Below are 22,469 nucleotides of genomic sequence, written 5' to 3'. Positions count from 1 at the left end.
TCACTGGTGACATGGGTAAGGGGGTGAGCTGCGTTAGACAAAACTCTTTTGTGATGACAGATAAAATATATGTACAGTATCTCCAGATCTCTGCTTTTGCTTTGTCCTCTGCAGTTATAAATTCTAACTTGTCTTGTAATATGAAGGGTTTGTGTTATCAGATTTCTTTTTCTTAGATTTATGCACTTATAAAGGTTTTTGAGATTTACTGTAGCATCACTAAACTGTTTTTAGTTTTAGTGTTTGTTAACGTCTGCCATTATTATTATACCCCTATTTATTTAACACATTCTAACTACCTATAGCCTTAAAGAATTAGATCAAAAGCCTTCCTATTTAAAATACAATACATTGGTTTTCATGTATCCCTAAAAATCTTGTTATTACAGGGTGTGTATTTGCTTGCAATGTTTATTTATATATTAGTTTTGGTGTCTTTATTTAAAATGAATATTGCAAGCCAAACCAACAATTTCACGTTAATGCCCCCACCTTAGCAGTATATACATTCCTTCCCTTTGCTACCCCATAGTTCTATTCAGCTATGGGAGTGAGGAAAAGAGCACTATTTAAGCTCATGTTGGACCTCTGAGTTTACACAGGGCTGAATGTTCCCTTGCCTACCTACATGTGACAGCACTGGACCAACCACAAGTAAACCACAAGCTCCTCCATAATTGTAAAGCTCACCACAGGTTATAATCTTCCTTAGATCTACCAACAGCTAATGTAAGGATCTTCCTAATTGACAACATATTGATTGAGTGGTTTTGATTGGTCCTTATATTACAAAGAATGGGTAAATCTAAAAGGAGATTGTAGTGAAATTATACAGTAGGATTGTAACCTGTCTGGTGAGCTTTACATGTACCTTCCTGGCAGGTGAGCAAAGCAGTGAGAAAATGTGTTTGTGCTACTGGCAGGCGTCTCCATGAGCAAAACACAGGTCTGCTTTAATATTAAAATATATTGTAAATCTATTAGCTTGTATTGTAAACATTATGGTTTTGCACAACAGACAGATTTCTCATCCAGTAGCTTCTTAGTATATTTTCCACTAAGGTGAATTCATTTTGAAAATGTTTTTTTTTCAGAATTCTAAAACTATTGAATTGTTAGGCCTTTGTGCCTGAATGATGTGATGCCCCTGGTCATTCATTGCCTGGTTGCATGGTCTGGATCTAAAAAAAATCAGTTTCCCATGGCAACCAATCAGCATCTCTCTTCAGTTTACTCAGGTAAGATTTGAAAATGAGACAGAGAAGATGATTGGTTGGACTGTAAATCTGCTCCAGATTTTGTCTACTCCAGTTTTGATAAACTCCCCCCTTTGTCTTTTTTCATCTGTAAGCCCCACCATGCATGCTTACACTGTTTCATCACGAGCAGGAAGAACAGGTGGCAAAATAGTGAAGACTTGAATGGGGGATAGGAACATTGGACTGCATATCTTAGATCTGAGCTACATGAACCACTGTCACACTGAGGGATACTAAACAAGTTAACACTGACCTGTGGTTAGATGTCACTAATGAGCATGTCCAGAAGAGTTATTATTACTAAGTTTTTACGGGTATGCTTATGTGAGCATTGATGGAAATGTATATGGTATCATTGATAGATTGAAATGGTATAATTGATGGGTATATGTTTTTAATGGCATTAAGATATTAAAATGTTTTGCGTGACCGCATCAACAACTTCCAAGTATAGAAAAGCTATACCTAACACTATACCTAATGTACCTTTTGCTGCTCACTATTTCTTTAAGAGTAAACAGATGAGCTTTCCCATAATAAGGACATGCTCATGCTAGACACAAAACTTCATCACAAGTAAGCCTGCACCTCCAGTGTTTTGGTGTTCTAGCAATGCACAATTGTGAACTATTCAGCTATTTGATATACCTATTTCATGTTGATTTGGTGTGGCACTGTATAAATTGTTGGTGCTATATAAATGTCTGTAATTATTTTATATGCATACAAATTCAGTAGCTATTTTTTTGCTGTTAATAATAACAACAAAAAATGCTTTGGTGTTCAATCATTTTAAAGTGAATGTTAGGATAAGGTTCTAATCCAGGGCCGGATTTACTCTCCTTGCCGCCCCAAGGCCAGGTTCTGCGATGCGCCCTGCCGGTCTGATCACTGCAGTGAGGAGACGGACTCGGCGCCGGAGGTCGGAACCAGAGGAGAGAGGTAAGTGCAGGGGGAGGGGAGGAGGCTGCGCATCGTTTACATGTGATCTCGGCGACATCGCCGAGTTCACATGTAAATGGAAAGTCGGCTGCCTCACTCTACATTTAGTCCTGCTTGTACAAAGCAGGACTGAATGTAGAGAGGGCAACTTCCCCACAAGGACGCCGCTGCTGCCCCTCTGCGCCCTGCCACGGTGGCCTTGTGGGGAATCCAGGCCTGGTTCTAATAGTAACAAATCTGCAGCTATCAATCTGAGTTCATCATACTTTTTAGAAAACCTGTACAAAGAGAAATGTGGAAGCTTCAATTTTAGACCTCCTTCTGAGGTCTGTTACTAACTGTAAAATAGAAAACTAGAACTGCATATATGCATTCATATACCAGGCCAGTTACCTGGAAAGCAGTGAAGCGCTAGTCAGAAGACTAGCATTTCCAAAACCTGAGTTAAGCAATGCCTGCCTATATATTTTTCCTCCAAAGTTCAACTTATCACACCAGCGTCACTACCTGCATCCACAGACGACCTTCCTGGGCCACAGAAGAGGTTGAAGACTCAGTATGCCAAGTGACAAGACTGAAGACATCTGAAAAAAGGTAAGTTAAAAAAACACTATACATGTGGGGAGCTCTCCAAGGGGGAGGAGGAATTGGGGAAGAGAGGCCAAGTCCAGAGTTGTGCATTAAGCATCCATAGAAACATAATATATATGAAAAGCCTTACTCCAAAACACAATAAATGTTATAAAACCATTGTATAAAGCTTTCAAATCTGTATGTTTAACATCATAACACATATATAAAGTAATATGCTCAAAGAAAACAATGAAATGTGCCTAGTAAAAAAAGGTTACTGTATTGTGCGGTTAATTTAAGCCAACAGAAATAAGAAAAGCAGCTGCAGCATCTCTCCCAAGTGCCATCACCGCCCAGAGCTCCTGATGTTATGCTTCAGGAAATTCTCCATTCCAAGATGAAACATAATTTTAGGATCGATTCATATTGTGGAGATCAGCAGAATCACACCCTCTTGTGGCTGCAGGCTGTAACGATTAACAGGATGAACAGGACAAGCAAATCTAACACTGTGGTTGTTCTGCAAACAGCTAAATAAAAAAAAAAAAAACCTTCACTTTCTCTAACAAACTGATATAGCATAATGCATATAACTGATGTAACAGGTAATTCTGTATTTTTTTAATTACCTGTCTGCAATAAGTGTGATTTTACTAAAACGGTCAAATCCTTAAAATTATGACATTCGTAAAATTACTGCAAAAGATAGAATGCTAGGTTGAAAATAACGGAATGGGGTCATTTGATGCAAGACTAGACAATGTTTTGTACACAGCCTGCATATAGATTTCGGAGGATACGAAGGAAGTTTGAGCCAAAGCCCCATTCCTCTAATAATGTGAAAATATAGGAACTGAATCTAAAGGCTTTTGTAGATCTTTGAATAGTTTGTAGATCTTTGAATAGCAACAGGCCCGAGGCACTTTCACAATATCAATAGCCCTCCTAATATGGTCATGGCCTTGTCTACCTGGAATAAAGCTGACCTGATCTGAAATTATTTTTATATCATTTTTTAGGATAGATAAAGCTTTCGGTGGTATTTAATCACCACTGGGTTTTTATTTTTTACTATATAAAGAAAAAAGTTGTGAAAATTTGGAAACATTATGTTACAAAACATTTATTATTAGCCAATTTTTGGTAAAATAGAAAAGATAGGGTCACGTCCGGTAAATGGACACCAAACATGTCAAGCCTTAAAATTGCGTGCGCCCGCGAAATTGCAAAAAACGAAGAAATTGTGCTCACACTCCGATGTTCGCGGTAATATGCAACATGTACGGCACAATGGGAGCAGTTTTCATTTTATAACGTAGGCGCGGGGGATGGGGGATTTTGTTTCTTTTTTTTGTTTCCTTCTGCCTAGCTTGTAGCCCATTCCAGCCTTGTGCAGGTCTACAATCTTGTCTCCAACGTCCTTTGACAACTCTTTGGTCTTGCCCATGGTGGTGAGGTTTGAATGGAAGAAAGAGATTCTGTGGACAGGTGTCTCAGATTCTGTGGACGAGATGTCGTAAGGAGGACCTTCTTAAATTGACAGGACTAATCTGTGTAACACATAGCCAGTCTGTAAGAGCCAGAATTATTGTTGGTTGGTAGGGGATCAAATACTTATTTTATTCACTGAACTGTAACTCAATTTATAAACATATGTCTCATGTGGGTTTTTTTTCTGGATTTTTGGTTGATATTCTGTCTCTATCATTTAAAATACACCTATGAGAAAAATTATAGACCTTTCATTTCTTTGTAAGGCCGAGAAAAGGCCGGCATGTACAGCTCTGTGCTGCGTGCACGGCCTTATCAGACAGCTCCCGGGAAGGACAGGTGCTGCATGTAATTAGTATGCAGCCCCTGTCCTTCTCAATGGGAGTATGTGGCCGTACGCCACCCTACGCTCACCTCAAGTGCAGGTCTGTATGGGTGTCCCGGCTCGGGCGCAGACAGGATTTATCCTGTCAGCGTACGAGTACAGACACCAGCACAGACGTTCAGGGCGGGGGAGCGCAGGGCAGCGTACTACCAGGGAGAAGAACAGGGGCTGCGTACTAATCACATGCAGCACCTGTCCTTCCCGGGAGCTGCCCGATACGGCCGTGCACGCAGCACGGAAGCTGTACATGCCGGCCTTTTCTCGTGTGAATGAGACCTAAGTCGGCAAACTAACAAAATCTGAAGGGGATCAAATAATTATTTTCCACACTGTGTGTGTGTGTGTATATATATATATATTAATAATTAAATATAATATATTAATTAATATATCATTTAAAACATGTGACCCCCTTCATCCTATTACCTACCTTTTTACTGAATTCACATCATGTCTTGATTTTTGTTTAATTTCACATATAATTATAGAATTGTCTTTTATTTTATTGTTACGGTTTAATAACGGGTTGTCCATTATGTGCAACTCATTTCCAGGATCTCTGCCAAGTATTTGTGCATTTTTGAAGCTTTTTTTACACATTAGTGTGCTGATTAGCCTGCCCATTCAGCTGCATAGGAAATAAAATCATGTCCATATATATATATATATCTATATATATAGATATATATATATCCCTAATATTTTCTTCATATCAAAAGAGCAGGGTATTTCATGTTTTCAGTTAGAAGCACTGCTTGCACCCATACAATTTGAAGCCTCTGTGTCTTCTTTGCTTCTCAGTGTTCACTGCCCCCTCCCAGCTCATCTTTCTAGAGGGGATTTTTTTTGGGCATCTTGGCAGTTGTACTAGAGGCCTCTTGCACACATTCAGATTCACATTCACACCCTGATGGCTTAAATTTCTCTCTGCTCATTTTCAGCGCTGCACTGCTCTCTCCACCTAACACGTTTGCATTGCCGTGACACGTTCTTTCCCCCTTTGCTACCAAGTGGTCTTCCTGAATTACATAGACTCAGAAGTGTCTGCACACCAGGAGATACAGACAGTGAACTACCCCCTGCTTACAGCACCCAGAAAATGAAGAGCACACACACACTGTCAGAACAGAGGCACACATAAGCACACACTGTAAGTGCATAGACCAGGGGTGTCAAACTCAATATCATTGCGGGCTGCATCAGCATTATGGTTGCCCTGAAAGGGCCGGTTGTATCTGTAAGACTATATAAATGTATCTACTCTTTTTCATATTAAATAATTGCCTCTCCATTCGATTAATTCTGGGTTTAAGTGATGCGTTATTAACTAGCTCACACAGATTCAGTGCCAGGGCACACACACAGGGCAGACCCACACAAGTCTCAGGGCAGGTCACACAGACACGGTGTCAGGGTACACACACAGTCCGGGCAGATGCACACAAGTCTCAGGGCAGACACACATAGACATGGAGACATGGTGTCAGGGCAGATGCGCACATGCAGTGTCAGGACAAACACAATGTCATGGCAGACTCGCACATGCACAGACACACGCATTTTTCCTACATGAAATTAACTAATGTGCATGTGCCAGAGATCGTTGGTGATCTGAAAATGCAACCCTTCAACAGTGTAACCCATTCAATAGTGGTCACTGCAAAAGGACATCAGCCAGAGCCACACTAATATTTGTCCCTTCAATAGTTTTTGTTGTGAAGATTTGTTTGCTACCTAACAAAGTTTGTGTGATCTTTCCGAAAAATCGTGCTTTACGTTGCCCTAAGTAGCGTAAATTTAGATGTCATATAGACACCAGAGTCCTACAGTGTGGTGTAAAGCTGCTGAGTTCCAAAAAAGGGCTTTTTAGTAGATACATTGCTGAAGATACTAAAATAACTTATTTCAGGTTACAGAGCTGACTCTGAACCACAAGACTTTGAAATTACGACACTATGCTCCAGACTAGCCAGTGTAGATTTATATCATATAAAATCCATATGATGGTGTAAATCAGACTGTAGGCAGGAGCCATATAATTTGTTCTGCAGTTCCAGGAAACAGAATCTGTTTATGACCAATACAAATCTGACAGCACAGGTATAAAACGGGTACAGAGTACACTGCCAAAAAAGCAAAACAAAACATGCTGAGATATACAGGTATAAGTGTTGCTGTGAAGCATACAGGAAGGCACATAAATAATCACTTTGGAAGTTCTAAAGCAGACTTTTAAGAGACGATCCTATATTCTGTAGACAGTGGTAATTATAATAGAAATGTGGGCCCTTAAAAAATGGACATGCTTTTATTTCCTCTGCAGAAATGTTGGCTCCAAGATCAAAGTTATTACAATACTCGATGGCTACTGCTAGTGGATGAGTCATAATGTAACAAAGCTTTCTTTTACGCTGAATGGGCAGGCTAATCAGCACACTAATGTGTAAAAAAGGCTTCAAAAATGCACAAATACTTGGCAGAGATCCTGGAAATTAGTTGCAGATAATGGACAACCCGTTATTAAACCGTAACAATAAAATAAAAGACAATTCCATAATTATATGTGAAATTAAACTAAAATCAAGACATGGTGTGAATTCAATAAAAAGAATGAAGGGGTTAGTTAGAGAGAGCTCTCTCTCTCCCCTTCTCATTTTAGGGAGGTGCTCTCTGCCCCCCCCCCCCCATGAGGGGGGAGACAGAGAGACCCCCCTAAAATAATGGCAGATAGCAAGGATAGCTTCTTTGCTATCTGCTGGGTTTTTTTTTCTTTTCAATATTCTGACACCTGCTGCCGTCAGAATAATAAAAAAAACCCCACACACAACAGCATAGGAATGAATAGCTAGATTGCTATTTCAATTTGCAATAGCCAATTGCAAGCTGGCTATTGCACTCGCCCTCTGCTGCTGTCAATCAGCAGAGGAGGGAGAACCTGATGGAGAACTTCCAGTCTACCTCTGCTGATTGACAGCAGATATGAGTCAATCTTATCAACATCAGCATACATAAATAGATACTGTCCTGGTTTAGAGAGTAGGAAGTGATTCTATTGTGATGTCACTGACTTTGCCATGATTTCTTGCACCCTCCCCCCACTTGCCCTCTGCTCTTTTGTGGACTGCAATTGGTGAGGCAGCCTCTCTTCTGTTGTTTGGCAGTGTCTGGATACTCTGTTTTTTAACTTGACACTTGGCTTTGCACTTCCTGTTGCTTTCAACTCTTCTTTGATAAGTTACTAGCATTCTAGCAGCTTGGGGCTGCTCCTTTCCAGTGACTTCACCTTTTCCATGCATTGGAGAATGCTGCGATTAGTCACCATTTACTGATTCACACTGAACAGTAGGGCAGATTGTAAAATTGCTTGTCACACTGCATGATTATGCGTTTTACTGTCCTTGGACTATGCAAATGACTGCGTGAGTCACTCCTTTTTCCTTGTCAATGTGTTGCTGCATATTGCTTCTTTGTACATCTCATACAACAATATATGGACTACGTTCTACAATACCATAACACATACCAACTAGGACTAGGTCATATCCTTACTGTACTGCTACCTAATCTTTACAGTGATGTTTTTGGAGGAGTTCTCTCTCCAGCTCCTTCGCTCATTGGCTATGTGTCAAAGTTACAAAGCAAAGAATTTCATCTAGGAGAGTTTTTTTCCCCATTTGAATTTACTGCACAGCACACATCGACCAAAAATCATCTGTTTGCAGGTACTGTAAGTGTTCAGTTTTGCTTTGACAGCAATATTTTTACAGGTTTGTGATCATTAGCATTTCAAATGACCCAACACCTAGAACATCCTAGATCCTAGCCAGGACAGGACTGATTTCTAACAATGGGAGTTTTTCGTGTTGGGAACCAGTAGTTTAATGTATTTATCAAAATCAGCACATTGGCAACAATGGGAACAAATCACCAATTACACAGAACATTAACACATCAAATTACAGTATGTAGTTAACAATAACCCAAATGTATTTTAGAAACAATTTTCACAAGTGAAAAACTAAAATGTTTGTATATTTGGAAATTGCAGCAACTCTGCTCTCTATTGTGTCTACTGCTTCTTTACAAGATTACTGTGAGCTGCTTGTGCACACCTCTGCTTTTAGCAGATGTAAACAGATTTGTTACAGTTCATTGAACAATGATTCATTTCTCCTAAAAAATATATAACAATCAATTATCTTACCCTGCATGCCTTTGGTGTGTCAGAGTAAAGCAAATAAATTGTGAAAAAGAAATGATTGCTTATTCTACAGATATTCTAAAATGGCCTGGAAAAAATTGTTGGTATCCCTAGAAAAGATAAAAGATGTCTAATGAGACCAGCAAGAAAATTATAGATCAGCATGTCAAAAGGTAAAAGGCTAGAATGCCATCTGCAAGCAGCTTGATGTTCCTGTTACTACAGTTGTAAATATTAAGATGTTTAAGGTCCATGGGTGTGGTGACAAGTGGAAAATGTTCATCCCTGGATGGGGCCACAAGTGGAAAATCTATCCCAAAACTTCCAAAGAGATACAAGCTGAACTCCAAGGTCAAGGTACATCAGTGTCTGATGGCACCATCCAACACTTTTTGAGTATTATTGTGCTCAAAGGAAGATTCCACTGTTAAAAGAAAAACCTAAAAAAGCCAGACTGGAGTTTGCTAAAATGCATATTGATTAACCCCATTTTTTCTGGAAGAATGTCCTTTCGACAGATAAGATAAAGCTTGAGCATTTGACAACTCATATCATGTTCACAGGTGAAAAATGAAGCAATGAAAGAAAGCTTTGCTACATCTGGTATGGGGTGTCTTGAGTCTGTACAGGGCGCAATGAAATCTCAAGACTATCAAGTAAATCTCGAGTGAAACCTACTACCCAGTGTCAGATAGTGTCTAAGCTCTTTCTCAGTGACGGGTCAAGGGACTTCCAACAGGATAATTACCAAAACCAGACTGCTGAAAGCACTCTAAATGACTCGAAACAAAAACATAGGACTGTTCTGAAGTGGCCTTCTACGAATATAAATACCATCAAACATCTATGGAAAGAGCTGAAACATGCACACTGGAGAAGGTACCCTTCAAACCTGAGACACCTGCCGCAGCTTTTTTAAGCAGAGTGGGTCAAACTTCATGTTGGTAGGTGCAGAAGCCTAACTGAGAGGTACACAAATTGCTTGCTTGCAGTGATTGACTCTAAAGGTTGTGAAACAAAATAGTTGGTTCAGGGTCCCACATTGTTTCCAAACAATTTCATTTGTTTTATTATTTAAAATACGTTCTTGAATCAAAAGCAAAGTCTGATTTTTATTAAATATTGTCACAACCTTTATACATTACCCAGAAAGGAGAAGGCATAGGTTTGTTAGTATTAATATAAAATAATTCAGTTGTACAACCCTGTGTTGTCTGGTTCCAGTCAGTGCATGTAGATGGAGATCAGAAGGAGCAGCCCCAGCATTACTGAACTCATTAGAAAATATAACTGCTGTTTTACATGTAGCTTTGAAGTCAAAGCAAATGCCTTATCTAAAAGTTGTGTGCTTTGTTATAAAAAAAATACTTTCAAAAAGTAAAATTAAAATTACCCACCCAATGACCACTGATTTCAAACATTCATTAGTTCTTGACTTGACTTGACAATAACCAACCTTTGTATGCTTATGAAATATCTTTGAATAAAAGTCAGACACACTGACCCTATCTTTGTGTGTATTGCGCCACTGGCCAATTGTGTCAGTTGTCCTGCACACTTTCCTTGCAAGTTTCAAAAGTTTGGCAGGGTTTTAAAATTTCTGAACAATGAAGGTGGTCAAATCAGAGCATGAACATACACAGCAGCCTTGTGGTGCTTGCTGGCCTTCCTGGAATGGTAGGTGGTAAACGATTCAAACAAGAAACACAAAAAAAGTGTAAAAAAAAGGGACATTTATTTGTATTAATTGCACTAGAAAGATCTCCTTTCAAGAGACCCAGTATATCCCGTAAAAATGTATTCCCTGAGGCTAGAACGGAAACAGGCATCAGTAATGCAAATGTTACCAATCAGGACGTCCTTGTGGGTGAAGGCATAATTTAGAAGGTCTTTTCTCATTACATAGCAGATCATAAAATACCCTTTGGATGAACATTGGAGACAGGCTCTTTAAGGACCTTGGCTGTAAAACTCATTCACAGATCACTCTTCAGCGATGGATATATACTCCATTCTCAGGATCCTGAGCTCAAACGTTTTATCACAAACTGAAGGATAAGGACAACACCCAACGCCATCAGAACGTATTTGACACTGTTATTTGTCAGTTTAAGTACAGCAGCCTGATAAAGATACAAAGCGAAACTTGGATCAGAAATGAGGTAACATACATATTATTCTAAGCAGGGTATTTGATAATTAAAAAAACTTTACATATTTAGTTGCTCAGAAAATATACTATTTAACCCTTATATCAATTTATCAAATATAGGGAACACATTATTTATACACACTTAAACAAAATGATCAGAAATGACAGTATATTATTGAGTGAGTGTTCCTATGTATGCCAATAAAGGGGGGAGCAGCAATGCATTGAATGAGGAAGCAACAGGAATTGGGAAGCTATTTTTATCTCAGGTATAAGCAGCAGAAACTGGGACAGGTTTTCTGACCTGCCTGTCTGATGCTGCCCCCTCCCCATCTTGGCTAGCTACCCTCTAAATCATTACACAGAAAAGAGACTGCCACCCAAACCAGATAAAAATACCTAGATTGAGATGTTGTCATCTCATATGGAAACATATATTTTTTTCTCAAAAATCTGTGTCCCTGTGTTAAGAGTGTCTGTGTTAATCTGTGTTAAGAATTCCACTGTTGCTGAAAAGTGCTGCTAAAAAATAATTGAACCTCCTGTTGAGCCGGGCCCCTTACATGTTTACAATATATTTTTAAAATACAAACATGCATATCTATACAACGGGAAAAAAAGATCTTACAATATCAGGATTATTACCTAACATCTGGAGTGACCTTCACGAGTACATAAAGGTTCTCACAAATAGTAACTCTAGCAATACTTGACACATGCCTCACCTCAGCTTAAAGCTGAACTCTGGGATAAATAAGTACCGTTTACTTGATTTATGGTGTGATTTTTATGGTCCCTCCCAGAGCTCTGTTCTCTGCAAAGGCTATGTGCAGCACTTTAATGATGTCAACAGTATGTTCACAAGGTACTAACTAGATTTGCGAAAGCATTTGATGCACACGAAATGGATTTATATCTTTTGAAACAGGAATATGTTTAAATTAAAGTTTTGTTACCAGAGTCCAGCTTTAAGCACCAAACCATACGATAGATATAGTTTAGCAAGTTATCTTTGATTAAGTTACCTTAGATAAACTTTTTTTCCTATGTTTTTGCAAAAATGGAATACGACCAGTTACATAAAACAGTACCCTGCATTTTTCAACATGTCCAGCATTTGTGAATCTACTTAGATTTCAGTATTTTATGGTGACAAGGATCTGTCCCTCATATCCTAATCTTGGGATATATGACCAGCCTAATACTATGTTATATAGTATATGTTGTAGCAATGCAAGTCAGCTATGCAATAATTGTATGTTGTACTCACTACAAAATCCTTTTCTTGTAGTTCATTTGGGGGCACAGGTTTCAGAGACAATTGGGTTATTCTTTTGCCTACAGGAGGATTGGGATCGTAGGATAGAGGATCTGAGAGAGATGATGGAACAAGAAGTTGGTTTTCCTTGGGACCATCGGAAATTATAAAATGAGAGACAGTCTTCTAATGGAAGCAGTGGCTGTGAGGTAGTCATGCACAGTTTGAACTATATACAGACAATGAAAAAATATATATTTTTCATTCTGATGTACTGGTGTTGTACAAAGGGACAGAAGCATAATGTCCCAGTTGTAGTAAAAGATACATTCAGATGGTGGTGATTACCTCTTTTGGTTTGGGAACTGTGAAAAGGTTGGAATAAAATGCCTGTACCCTTCACACCACAGGAACTTGGGGGACAACCATGAAAACCCTGAAAGGTTGTCTGAAGGTTGATTATCTGTGCAGTGACACAAAGTTTGGAAGACATGAACTGCAGAGGGGGCTGAGAACAGAATATTTTGTAGCTCCTAGAAATCTTCTCCTGTACCCATATCTAAAATACTGTTTATCCAGGTGTCTGCAAAGGTTTCCCACCAGCTTCTGGCCTTGATTTCTTCATATGGGTTAGATCAGTACTTTTATTCCTAGTGAAATCCTTGATAAGGGTGTCCAAAGCAGTTCCAAGGAGATGTTGTCCCTCAAACTGCATGTAGAGCAACAACCTTTTACATGCCACAGCCCAACATTTCAACCAGAATTCTCTGCACATTCACTGATAGGCGGCATCCACTAACCCATCTACACAGTAGTGCAGGGCTGCCAGCATGAACTCTAAGTGCTCCACAAATAAAGCTTCAGAGTGGAAGGAAGCTGTGAGCATTCTCATGGGTTTAATCCATTCTCCTAGTCTGAAAGACAAGCATCACAACCAGAGCAAGTTGCAAAGCAGGGCCTCCCTGTGAAAACAAGGATTTGAAAAATTTTCTCCAAATGTTTATCTATGGGATCTTTCTAAACAAAGGGGCAGTTCACTGTCCTTAGGACTGTAGGGGGGCCAGACTGTGGCTAGTGGGGTTAGAAAATGCCTCAGCAACAGTAGGAATAAGCAATGCCCCAGGCTCAGAGGTAGGTTGGAGTAAAAAAAAATGACCTAGCACCTGTGGTCAGTGCAGGTAGGAATAATGACCCATTGTTAGTGTAATTTGAAGGAATAGAGCCCCTTTATTGGAATCAGTGGAAGGAATAGTGTCCTATCAATTAGTATTATTGTTGGTGTCAGTGGGAAAAATGGTGCCACATTGTTTGTGTCAGTGGAAAGAATATTGCCCCAGGGGCCAGGGCAAGCAAACAGCTGCAGTTTGGAGACCACTACTCTACAGGAATCATCAGGATTTTATTAAGATGGGACACTGCTTTTGCCTTCCTCTGGATCAACAGTGGGTAACTGCGGGCATAGTTTTTTTTGGCATTTCTTTTTTTTCCTCATCTCTATAGGGTGAACTCGATGGACTTGTGTCTTTTTTTTTAACCTGACTAACTATGTAACTGCTCCACTTCTTGATAAAGAACTCCTCAAATGGGTATTGGGACTCAAAACACTTGGGAGGTGTAAACAATTTACCAGGACTTTCCAAGCCCGCGAACAGGATGTCTCGGAGTAGCTAGTGCATGGGAAAAGTTTTAGTTTTCTTAGGGCCTAGTAAGGTAGCAGCAATGGTGGAAGCTACAGGCTGTTCCTCCATCGTTATGTTGGTATGCACTGCGTCAATAAGAGCTAGAATGATCTCTCTAAGCCTGGGAGTTATAGCGGCTGCCTGCGACTCTTTATAGACAATATTATCAGCAAGAATGTTTGAGACTTATCATTAGATAGAGCCCAAACAGCTGAAGGCTCAGAGGCCTCAAAGCCCAGAGGTAGATCAGGTAATGGTTCTGTATGGAAAGGTGTTCAGCTACTCTTACGGCCTCTGCAGTCAAAATTTAAATTTGGCCAGTGAAATCCTGCATTACTATGTTGAAAACCTAGGAGGGGGCCACACCCAATGGAGCTGAGGAAGCGTCAGGTAAAACCAGTACCTTTGAACCAGCTGCCAGTAGCAGGAGAGGTTCAATGGCTGGATGTGACTAGGTCACTCTAGGCAGCAGCAAAGACTAATTGAGGTGAAACTTGCAATTAGGAGCAGATGTGGGAAGGTGATACCTCACACTTAATGGAGGGAAAAAAAGTGTGGCATGTGCACGAACACAACACTCCACCTACTGACGCAGCACTCAGTACCCTTAGTGTTACAATCCTTTCCGTGCAAAAACCAACAGAAAAATAGCAAAAATAATGGTGCCTAATGGTTCTAAAAAAAGAAAAATAGCTCCCAATGCTTGGCCCACACAGACTACTTTTTAAATGAGTCTTCAGAGACAGGGTCACAAGAGAGGCTGTGCCAATTCTCTGGATCTTGAAAGTTCTCCGCAACTAACACAGTACACAAAATTCTGGAAAGTGTCAATGTGAAACCCAGTCCCCAAAGGTCAAATTCCAGACAGGCCACACAATTGTCCAGTACAGCAGGGTCTGGAAACAGAATCTAAAACTGTTGCTGAGGATAAGCTGATCCAGGCAGCTGCATAAAGAGATAAGTTCAAACAGCTTGTAAATCAAATCTTGATTGATGATAAAAAATAATCTTAAATAATACAAAAAAATAGCCCTTAAAAATGTTTACATTTTTTCTTCAGTAGAGAAAAGATGTCTATCCCTCAAGGACACTATTTTTTATGTTTTTAGTTTTCTAAAATGTCAAAGGCACAATATGTCACATGTAACTAATATATGCTAATGACCACAGGCTGTATAACTGGTAAACTGCATGTGTGCAGAATCTTAAATGAGAACTATGAGGTGAGTGCTTTTCACTCACCTCATAGTTCTAGCCGACGTGTGACAATGAGACTGTCACAGGTCGGCTCAGTAGATCGGGAGGTGAGCAAACACATACCGGGTTCGCTCACCTCTCGATCCTGTCACGGCTTTCTGCCATGACAGGGGGAGGGGCTGGATTCCCCTCTCCCCGCTCCGATCTGCCAGCGTTGACTGGCGGAACGGACGGGGGAGGGGGCGGGTACAGCTGGCTCTGCCTCTAGATAGGCAGAGCCAGCTGTCACTCACGCAGCTGGGCGGATACCGTCGTCTAAGTCAGGATCCACTGCGGCGTCTCAGTATACCGTGAGCTTAGGGTCACGGGAAGGACGCTAGTTTGTGTCCTCCCGTTACCCTAAGGAGAACTATGTAGAAAAACACTGACCCCATAGTTCTCCTTTAATATCCAGATATACAGCACAAGAGCAGTTTGCACAGAAAAAAACTAAAATTTTCTTGAATATTAAACTCCATTTTGAAGTTTCTCACCCTTATATATGAAAGAACGGTATAATTGAATGAAGTAATGCAGATACTGTTTAAAATGTCTTTGCTGTTCACTTACCCATCCGCCTTGTCCTACAATCCACCGAACAATTCTACTCTCCACCAGGTATCTAGCAAGCCACTGAGCAATTGTTCTAAGAAATTGATGCCGTCCATTTTTCCAAACATAGACAGCTAATCGATATCCAAAGCCAAGGAGTGCTAGAACACGTCCCCAGTTTACCCCAGTTTCAAAAACACTGTAACAAGACCAGAAAAAATGTTTTACATTTCTAAATTTAAAAAAAACTGAGAAAAAACAGGGTAAGAAAAAAAAGACAAATAAGCAAAAAGTAAAACAAAAAATAGAAATCAACAAGAATGCATAATTTAAAAAAAAACTATTAAATAAAGCAACAAGTCAGTAATATATATTTTGTAAAACTACACATTTTAGGGCTAGAGGCGTTTATATTTTTTATATTATTTTTATATAACAAAAAGCTGCAGATTCTGCTCTAGCAACTCCTCCACCCTCAAACACAAAGACGTGAGAATATGGTGATTTAGAGTGCATGTGCCCTTTTTTAAATTATTAAACGTACATATTGCAAACCTTTTCAAATCAAAAAGGGTTTAGTGCACTGATACCCCATTTAGTGACTCAATCAAAATAAATGGTGCTAGCATTTAGCATGTGTGCCTTTTTTACTGCCAACAAGAAGACTTCTATTGTCGCTTACAGTGTGAAATATATCCTATATTCTACATGATAAATGCTTCAATAAAAAGCATTTACATATCCACTGATTAATACTTACACATTTCCTAATTGCTTCTTTAATTTTTGAATCAACACATTGTATCCACTTGTAGATTGCCATTCTAGTGTGTCTTCTTTTCAAACATTACTTACAGGGAAAGTTCCCTCTGGCTTTCATATAAATCAGCTTCAATCCCGTAACCCTTTATCTGGCTCTCTGCACAGCATGAAAATCAGCAAAATGTGGCACCAGCATTTTCTCATTTAATTCTGACGTGACGCTCAATGATACCCCCCTGCTGATTACATAAAGTGTATAATCCTAACTTTCGGAGGTCCTAGCTTACATCCTACCTAACGATTAAAGCTGGGAGTCTTACATTATTTGGAAATCAGGGTAATATACGTTATTAAAGAATTTTGGAACAATTTGGTTTTTAACTGTTAACAGATGTCAGGTTTAATAAATGCTAGATGCAATATTAAATAATCATGCCTGTATTTTAAATGCAAAGAAAGAAGCCGCAAGAGCATATTTATAGATCTGGCAGAAAGGAAAAATGAAATTACAGATTTCAAAGAGATAGCAAAGCATTTAGATAGTGAAACCACATTTAATGCAAAATTACCTGAAAATGCAGAAAAAGGTCTAGCCCGTAAAGAGGGCTGGGACGCAGGAGAGAGAATAAAGAAAGTTAAACCACAAAGTCAATTTTTATCATAAAAACGATATATACCAATGAACAAATAAATGCACTAGGCTCCTCTCTGATTCCTGTGCCAAAGGAGAAAGTTCAGAACCTGATGTAAGTAACATGCCTGAAATGTAGACTATCTGCTTTGCCAGGGTAACTAACTTTCTTCTTTCTGTCAGTATTCTTATTAGTGTCTAACCTGCATTACAAACAGACTACAGCTGAAATCAGATTAGTTGTACATATAACTCAGTTGATAAACCTTTTGGGCTCATTCAATTCAATTGCAAATCCCATTTAATCTTCTTTGGCTAGTTCACATCTATGCCTAGCTATGAGTTCACATCATAAGCATAAAACAATAGACAACATAAGAAACACCCGAGTGACTTTTAAAAAACAAAACAAAAACAAAAAACAGCTCATGTAGGGTTTTTAAGAGTCAAGAGGGCCCACTGAAACCAATGGTAAATGCAATAAAAGGCATGCATTTTTAAAAATGGTTTAGACAAATATGAAGTGCATTCAAAAGTGTGTGTGCACTTCATATAAGCATGGTTCAATAAAGTACATTGTACTTAAAAGTGCAGTTAAGATGGCCATACAATGGTCAAATTTTGTTGACTTACAATAGCAAAGAGGTGGCACAGTGCCTTGATGTCATAGGTTTTCTCTTTAGTTTGTTAGTTTGTTTTAGTTTGTTGAAGGGGTGTTGTGGTAATGTGATTAATCTGTATGTGTATGAGTGGATGTGTTGTGTGTACATTGAAATGAGGAGGTGAATGGGAAATGTATAGATGTGGCATGTTGGAGGGTGAGATTGTATGAGTTATTTGAGTGAGGGTAGCAATGTCCCTAAAAAATGAAAGGGAGTGGCGACAGGAGGCAAAGAGGGAGTTGGGTTCAAGGTATGGAATACATTTTTGACATTTGTCAGCACTATGGAAAATCTGTGTACTAATGTTTGTCCCTGACTTTGCGTAAGACATGTACAAAATAGCATTTTTAAAATCTATGTATATATAGATGCTTAAAGTGTATGTAAATCTTAACAGTTGACTTCTCTTATCAGCTCCTTTCTGGTCTTAACTCCACTCGCTCCCTCGTCTACGCCCCCATCTTATCCCCAGCTTCTTCTGGGTGTTGGGTCTCCGACCGTTTTTATTTGCGGGGTATAAATGAACTCCCATACATGCTCACGAGAGTTCATTCTTCCGGGCACAAAAGTGTGCAGAGAATGTACACTGAGCCACGCATTCTGAAGAAGATTGCGAACAGGCAGGTACGTTTGTTTTATTGCAGTAAGGCATAGCATGTCTCTTCTACAATAAAGTGCCTTTCTGCTCACAATATAAAAAAACTATAGAAAAAAATTCAAAGGTAAAAATAAAGGGGGGAAAAAACCTCCAAAAGAAAAACAAATGCAGCCATCACATCTTAGCATTGGTAAGCTGCAAAATTTTTCTTGGGTTTAGGTACACTTTAAAAAGCACAAAAATGCACATAAATGCATGCAGTAACAAACATCAAAAATGTATATATCACTGTATAGGCATGTGTGTGAAAAGGTCCTTTAGAAATGAAACCCATTGGTTGATGTGGTCCAAGAAATGCTTTTGCTGAAAAGTTCCCCATAGTTCTCTTTAGGGTCACAGGAGGACATATACAAAACTCAGCAAATAGTGGGCTTTTGCCCGCTAAATGCTGGGAGCATCGCAGTCGGGACAGATCCTGACAATATTGTCAAAATCCACCCCACTGGCTATTTGACAGCGGGCTCTACTTATCTAGAGGCGGAGCCAGCTATGCTTGCCCCTTCCCTCATCCATCCCTCCAGTCAGTGCTGAAGGATCGGGGGGGGACGACGACAGTCACCACTCTCTGTAGGGAGATGATAGGAAAGTGAGTGAGCGGCGGCATGTTTTGCGCTCACTTCCCGATCAATAGAGCCGATATGCGAGTTTGAAACTCACACATCGGCTCTAACTATGGGTATGAGTGTAATTCACTTACCCCATAGTTCTCCTTTAATTCTTTAGTAAAGCAAAGAAAAGAGCAATGACAAAGTGCAGTAACCAGTAGCAGGAAATTAAGCTGCCCATACACTATACGTTGTATTTCAGTTTAATGCAGTCAGATCAGTGGAAGAATAATTTCACTGGTTTCCATGAGTTACTGTCATTGTACATTTTGCTTTGCCTATGGAATATGCTCCATAGTAATAGAAACACTGTAACCATTTCATTATTTGTTACGGATTTTAATCATGTACCTTTTTTGTGCATAAGCATCAGTTTATTCTTACTAGAATAAATTATTTCCGCTGGTATTATTTAAAATACAATTCTGTATTTACAATTGTGAGGATTAAGACAGTTGGGTCTCACTTTATTATGTGGGTTGACTGGATTCCACAGTGTCAAATTATAAGTATCAATCATGTGCTAACAAAAGCATATTTTTTGGAAAGAAAAATATATTATTTGCTTGCTCATGATTAACACAACGTCACCTTATTTACTACCATTCAGTTTTAAAAGTTGACAATCTCTACTACTTTAGAAAATCAATGTCAAGGGCTACATCAACTAGAGCAGGGGTTTGCAGTTCCAGGGTTATTCAGGCAATGGCAAGACAATACATCAACTTAAGGCTGAAGTACTTTTTTTGGGGGGGGGTGAATGTGAAATGTAAAGCAAAAAAAACGGTCTTGGAAGCTGGCTTGTTCTTGTTTGGTTATTGTACATCTATACCCAAAGTCAACAATGGAATATACTGCAGCTTGACAGTATTTAGCTGTGATGGCTAACATTCATTTTTTTTTCAGGCTTTTTTTCTTTATTTTCTTCTTGTGATGCTGGCAGTAACACATTCTCATCCTAGACTGACAACGCTTACTCCCTGATGAGAATATTTCAGAGGTGCTGGGTGGAGTCTCGTGCTATTCTTTATGATAGACCCTACTGGATTAGTAGGCAGCTCATTAGCTTATGGTTAGGCAGCTCAAAGATGCAGTCTCCAGTAGGAGGTACTGGGAGCAACTCAAGGACAGAAAACAGAAGAGTGCCAGACCAAAACGGATGTTAAGGTCCATATAAAAAGTTTAATAATTGTGTTGATCAAACAGCCAACACATTTTGAGAGCACACATCAGGGCTTGGAAATGATGAGAATGAAGGAATGGACTCGGAGCAAAAAACAACAACTTATTGGAGCTATGGGTAGTGCTATCAAAATTTGTAGACTGCAGGCAGTGTCTGGAGAATCAACTGCAATAAAATGTTATAGTGTTGGCAGCCTTCGCTGGCAGGATCACTAGGTAGAATATATTAATGTTTATGAAATGATGAACTCTTTAGTGTAGTATGCATTATTTTTAAATGATGTTTGCATTGTATGTTTTGTCATTTGGGTATATTTGTACTTTATGATAAAGTGACTTATTATATTTTAAGCCAAAAATTCATTATTAGCAGGGGTTGACTTTCTAAAAATGTTTTTATGTGGGGGGCCTTGGAGTTCTGGAAACAGTCTAATCTGTGGTATTGAAAATATGTTATTAAAAAAACTGAAATGACTGCTAAAGCATTAGCAAGAGTGGTGCCAGCTATACAATATGAAGCTATAGTTCTTGGTTTTCTTTGTTTGCTTTCTTGGAACAACACATTTACTGTAAATGTTAGATTTGAAGGAGCTGCATATTTGTTTCAGAATATGTCATATTTGTAGAAAATAGAAGAAAATAGTACCATTTCTACCAGCCTTTGTATATTCACAATGTGCAGAGAGGGTACGCGCCTGGGGCTTAGGCTGCCACCCACCACTGAGTAGAAGAGGAATCAGAAGGAACTATGTGTTATTCTTGTGGTTGCATTGGCTTCCAGAGCCTATCGATGTGAGAGGTAGTTACAGTAGTCCTCATCATACACATAATACTGGGAGCTCAAATCTGTTTGGAGAAGACAGATCTATCTCACATCCAGCTCTGATACAGGTACACATATTTTGTGGGGAGTTATAACCTTTAAGCTTGTATACTTATTATTGGTGACTTCTCTTCAATAAAACGCTACAGAAGTGTACTCAAGCCAAAATTAATAATAGGTCCTGAAATGCATACAAGGAACACAACTGTTCAGTGTCTGTGAAGGTTCTCATTCATCCAGGTCATGGTATATCTGTAAAAAATAAGTCAAGGCAACTGGACTTGCTGTATTTCTTAAGAAAAATACAGCAAGCCCAGTTGCCTTGACTTATTTTTACAGATACAACTGTTCAGTGCTTTAACTTTATACTTAGGCACAGCTGTAGCACACCTAGTTCAACCACAAACTTTTATTGGTGATCTGGGAACCCCGTTGCTTATCCATGTGTAATGCAGGAGACGTATTCCCAAACATACCCACTACAGGGTCCTTTCTGTCTCTTACACACAGAAAGCCTGATATATCAAAGTCTGAGAGGAGTAACTTCAGCACTGCTACCAATTAATTCAGCCTTGTGCTGGAAGTTTAAATCGGATTGGTGATACATCAAGGAGAGAGAAAGGGGAAGTTACATAGCCAGTGGAACATCCATAGGGTAAACGGAGTGGACTTTCTGGAGCCTATTTATAAAAATGCATTCAAATCCTGACTTTGTATTATGCTGCACTTTACATTTTCCATATTACTTTACTTGCCAGTTTTTATATCACGTATGGTTAAATGGCATACAAAAGTTGTAACAAGTGGTGAAATTATACTACTTTCAGTTTTACCTTCATTAAAGCTGAACTTCAGGCAGATATTAAAACACCAAAAACACACAATCATGCATTTAACAAAATCGTGAAATGTATTTTGCTTAATGCAACTAGTAAAAAACCTGAATTTGACTTAATTTTCGTCTGCTGTGATACCCTGTACAGCAGCACTGGAAGAAGGAAGGGTAACACAAGGGATCAACTGGAAGTCCTGAATTCACATGTGCTGATATGGAAGATGCTGACAGAATAAGAGTAGTGTAGGGAGATGACCTCATCAGTCTGTTGCTACTCCATCACTGTCCAAACACAGGGTGTCCTAACTTTGTTAGGTTCGAACTTTGGTCTGTTAAATATATCATATATATTTCTTATATCTCTGTTATAAGTGCAAAATTAACTCTGTTAATCCTGTGAGAAATTCAGAGTTGTCTTGTGTACTCTGCCTATGTTCAGCTTTTTTTCTTTGGAGTTTAGCTTTAAATATAATGCATTACAACATTATTATTTAGAAATGGATAATGAATTTACAGCACTATTAAGGTGAGTAATGATTTTACCTTTTTTACAAATATAGCAAAGTAAATCTTCCATAAACAT

General features: G+C 39.1%; 1 protein-coding gene across 2 annotated transcripts in view; it reads right to left on the bottom strand.

Moving 5' to 3' along the window:
* Window positions 1-10,801: 10,801 nt before the first annotated feature.
* BAK1 (BCL2 antagonist/killer 1) overlaps window positions 10,802-22,469 on the bottom strand; it is a 36,182-nt gene continuing 24,514 nt past the window's right edge. The window contains exons 5-6 of one of the 2 annotated variants that reach the window (XM_018556779.1): window positions 15,747-15,927; window positions 10,802-10,974 (exon numbers count right to left, since the gene is read on the bottom strand). In XM_018556779.1, coding sequence (XP_018412281.1) covers window positions 10,867-10,974; window positions 15,747-15,927 — 289 coding nt within the window. In that variant the 3' untranslated portion in view covers window positions 10,802-10,866. Of the gene's footprint in view, window positions 10,975-15,746; window positions 15,928-17,059; window positions 17,097-22,469 lie in introns of those variants that run through there. The other variant, XM_018556780.1, reaches the window with a different exon arrangement.

Source organism: Nanorana parkeri, unplaced genomic scaffold (assembly GCF_000935625.1).
Source record: "Nanorana parkeri isolate BGI_ZX_2015 unplaced genomic scaffold, ASM93562v1 scaffold252, whole genome shotgun sequence".
NCBI lineage: Eukaryota > Metazoa > Chordata > Amphibia > Anura > Dicroglossidae > Nanorana > Nanorana parkeri.
This window is presented reverse-complemented; position numbering and strand designations above follow the sequence as displayed.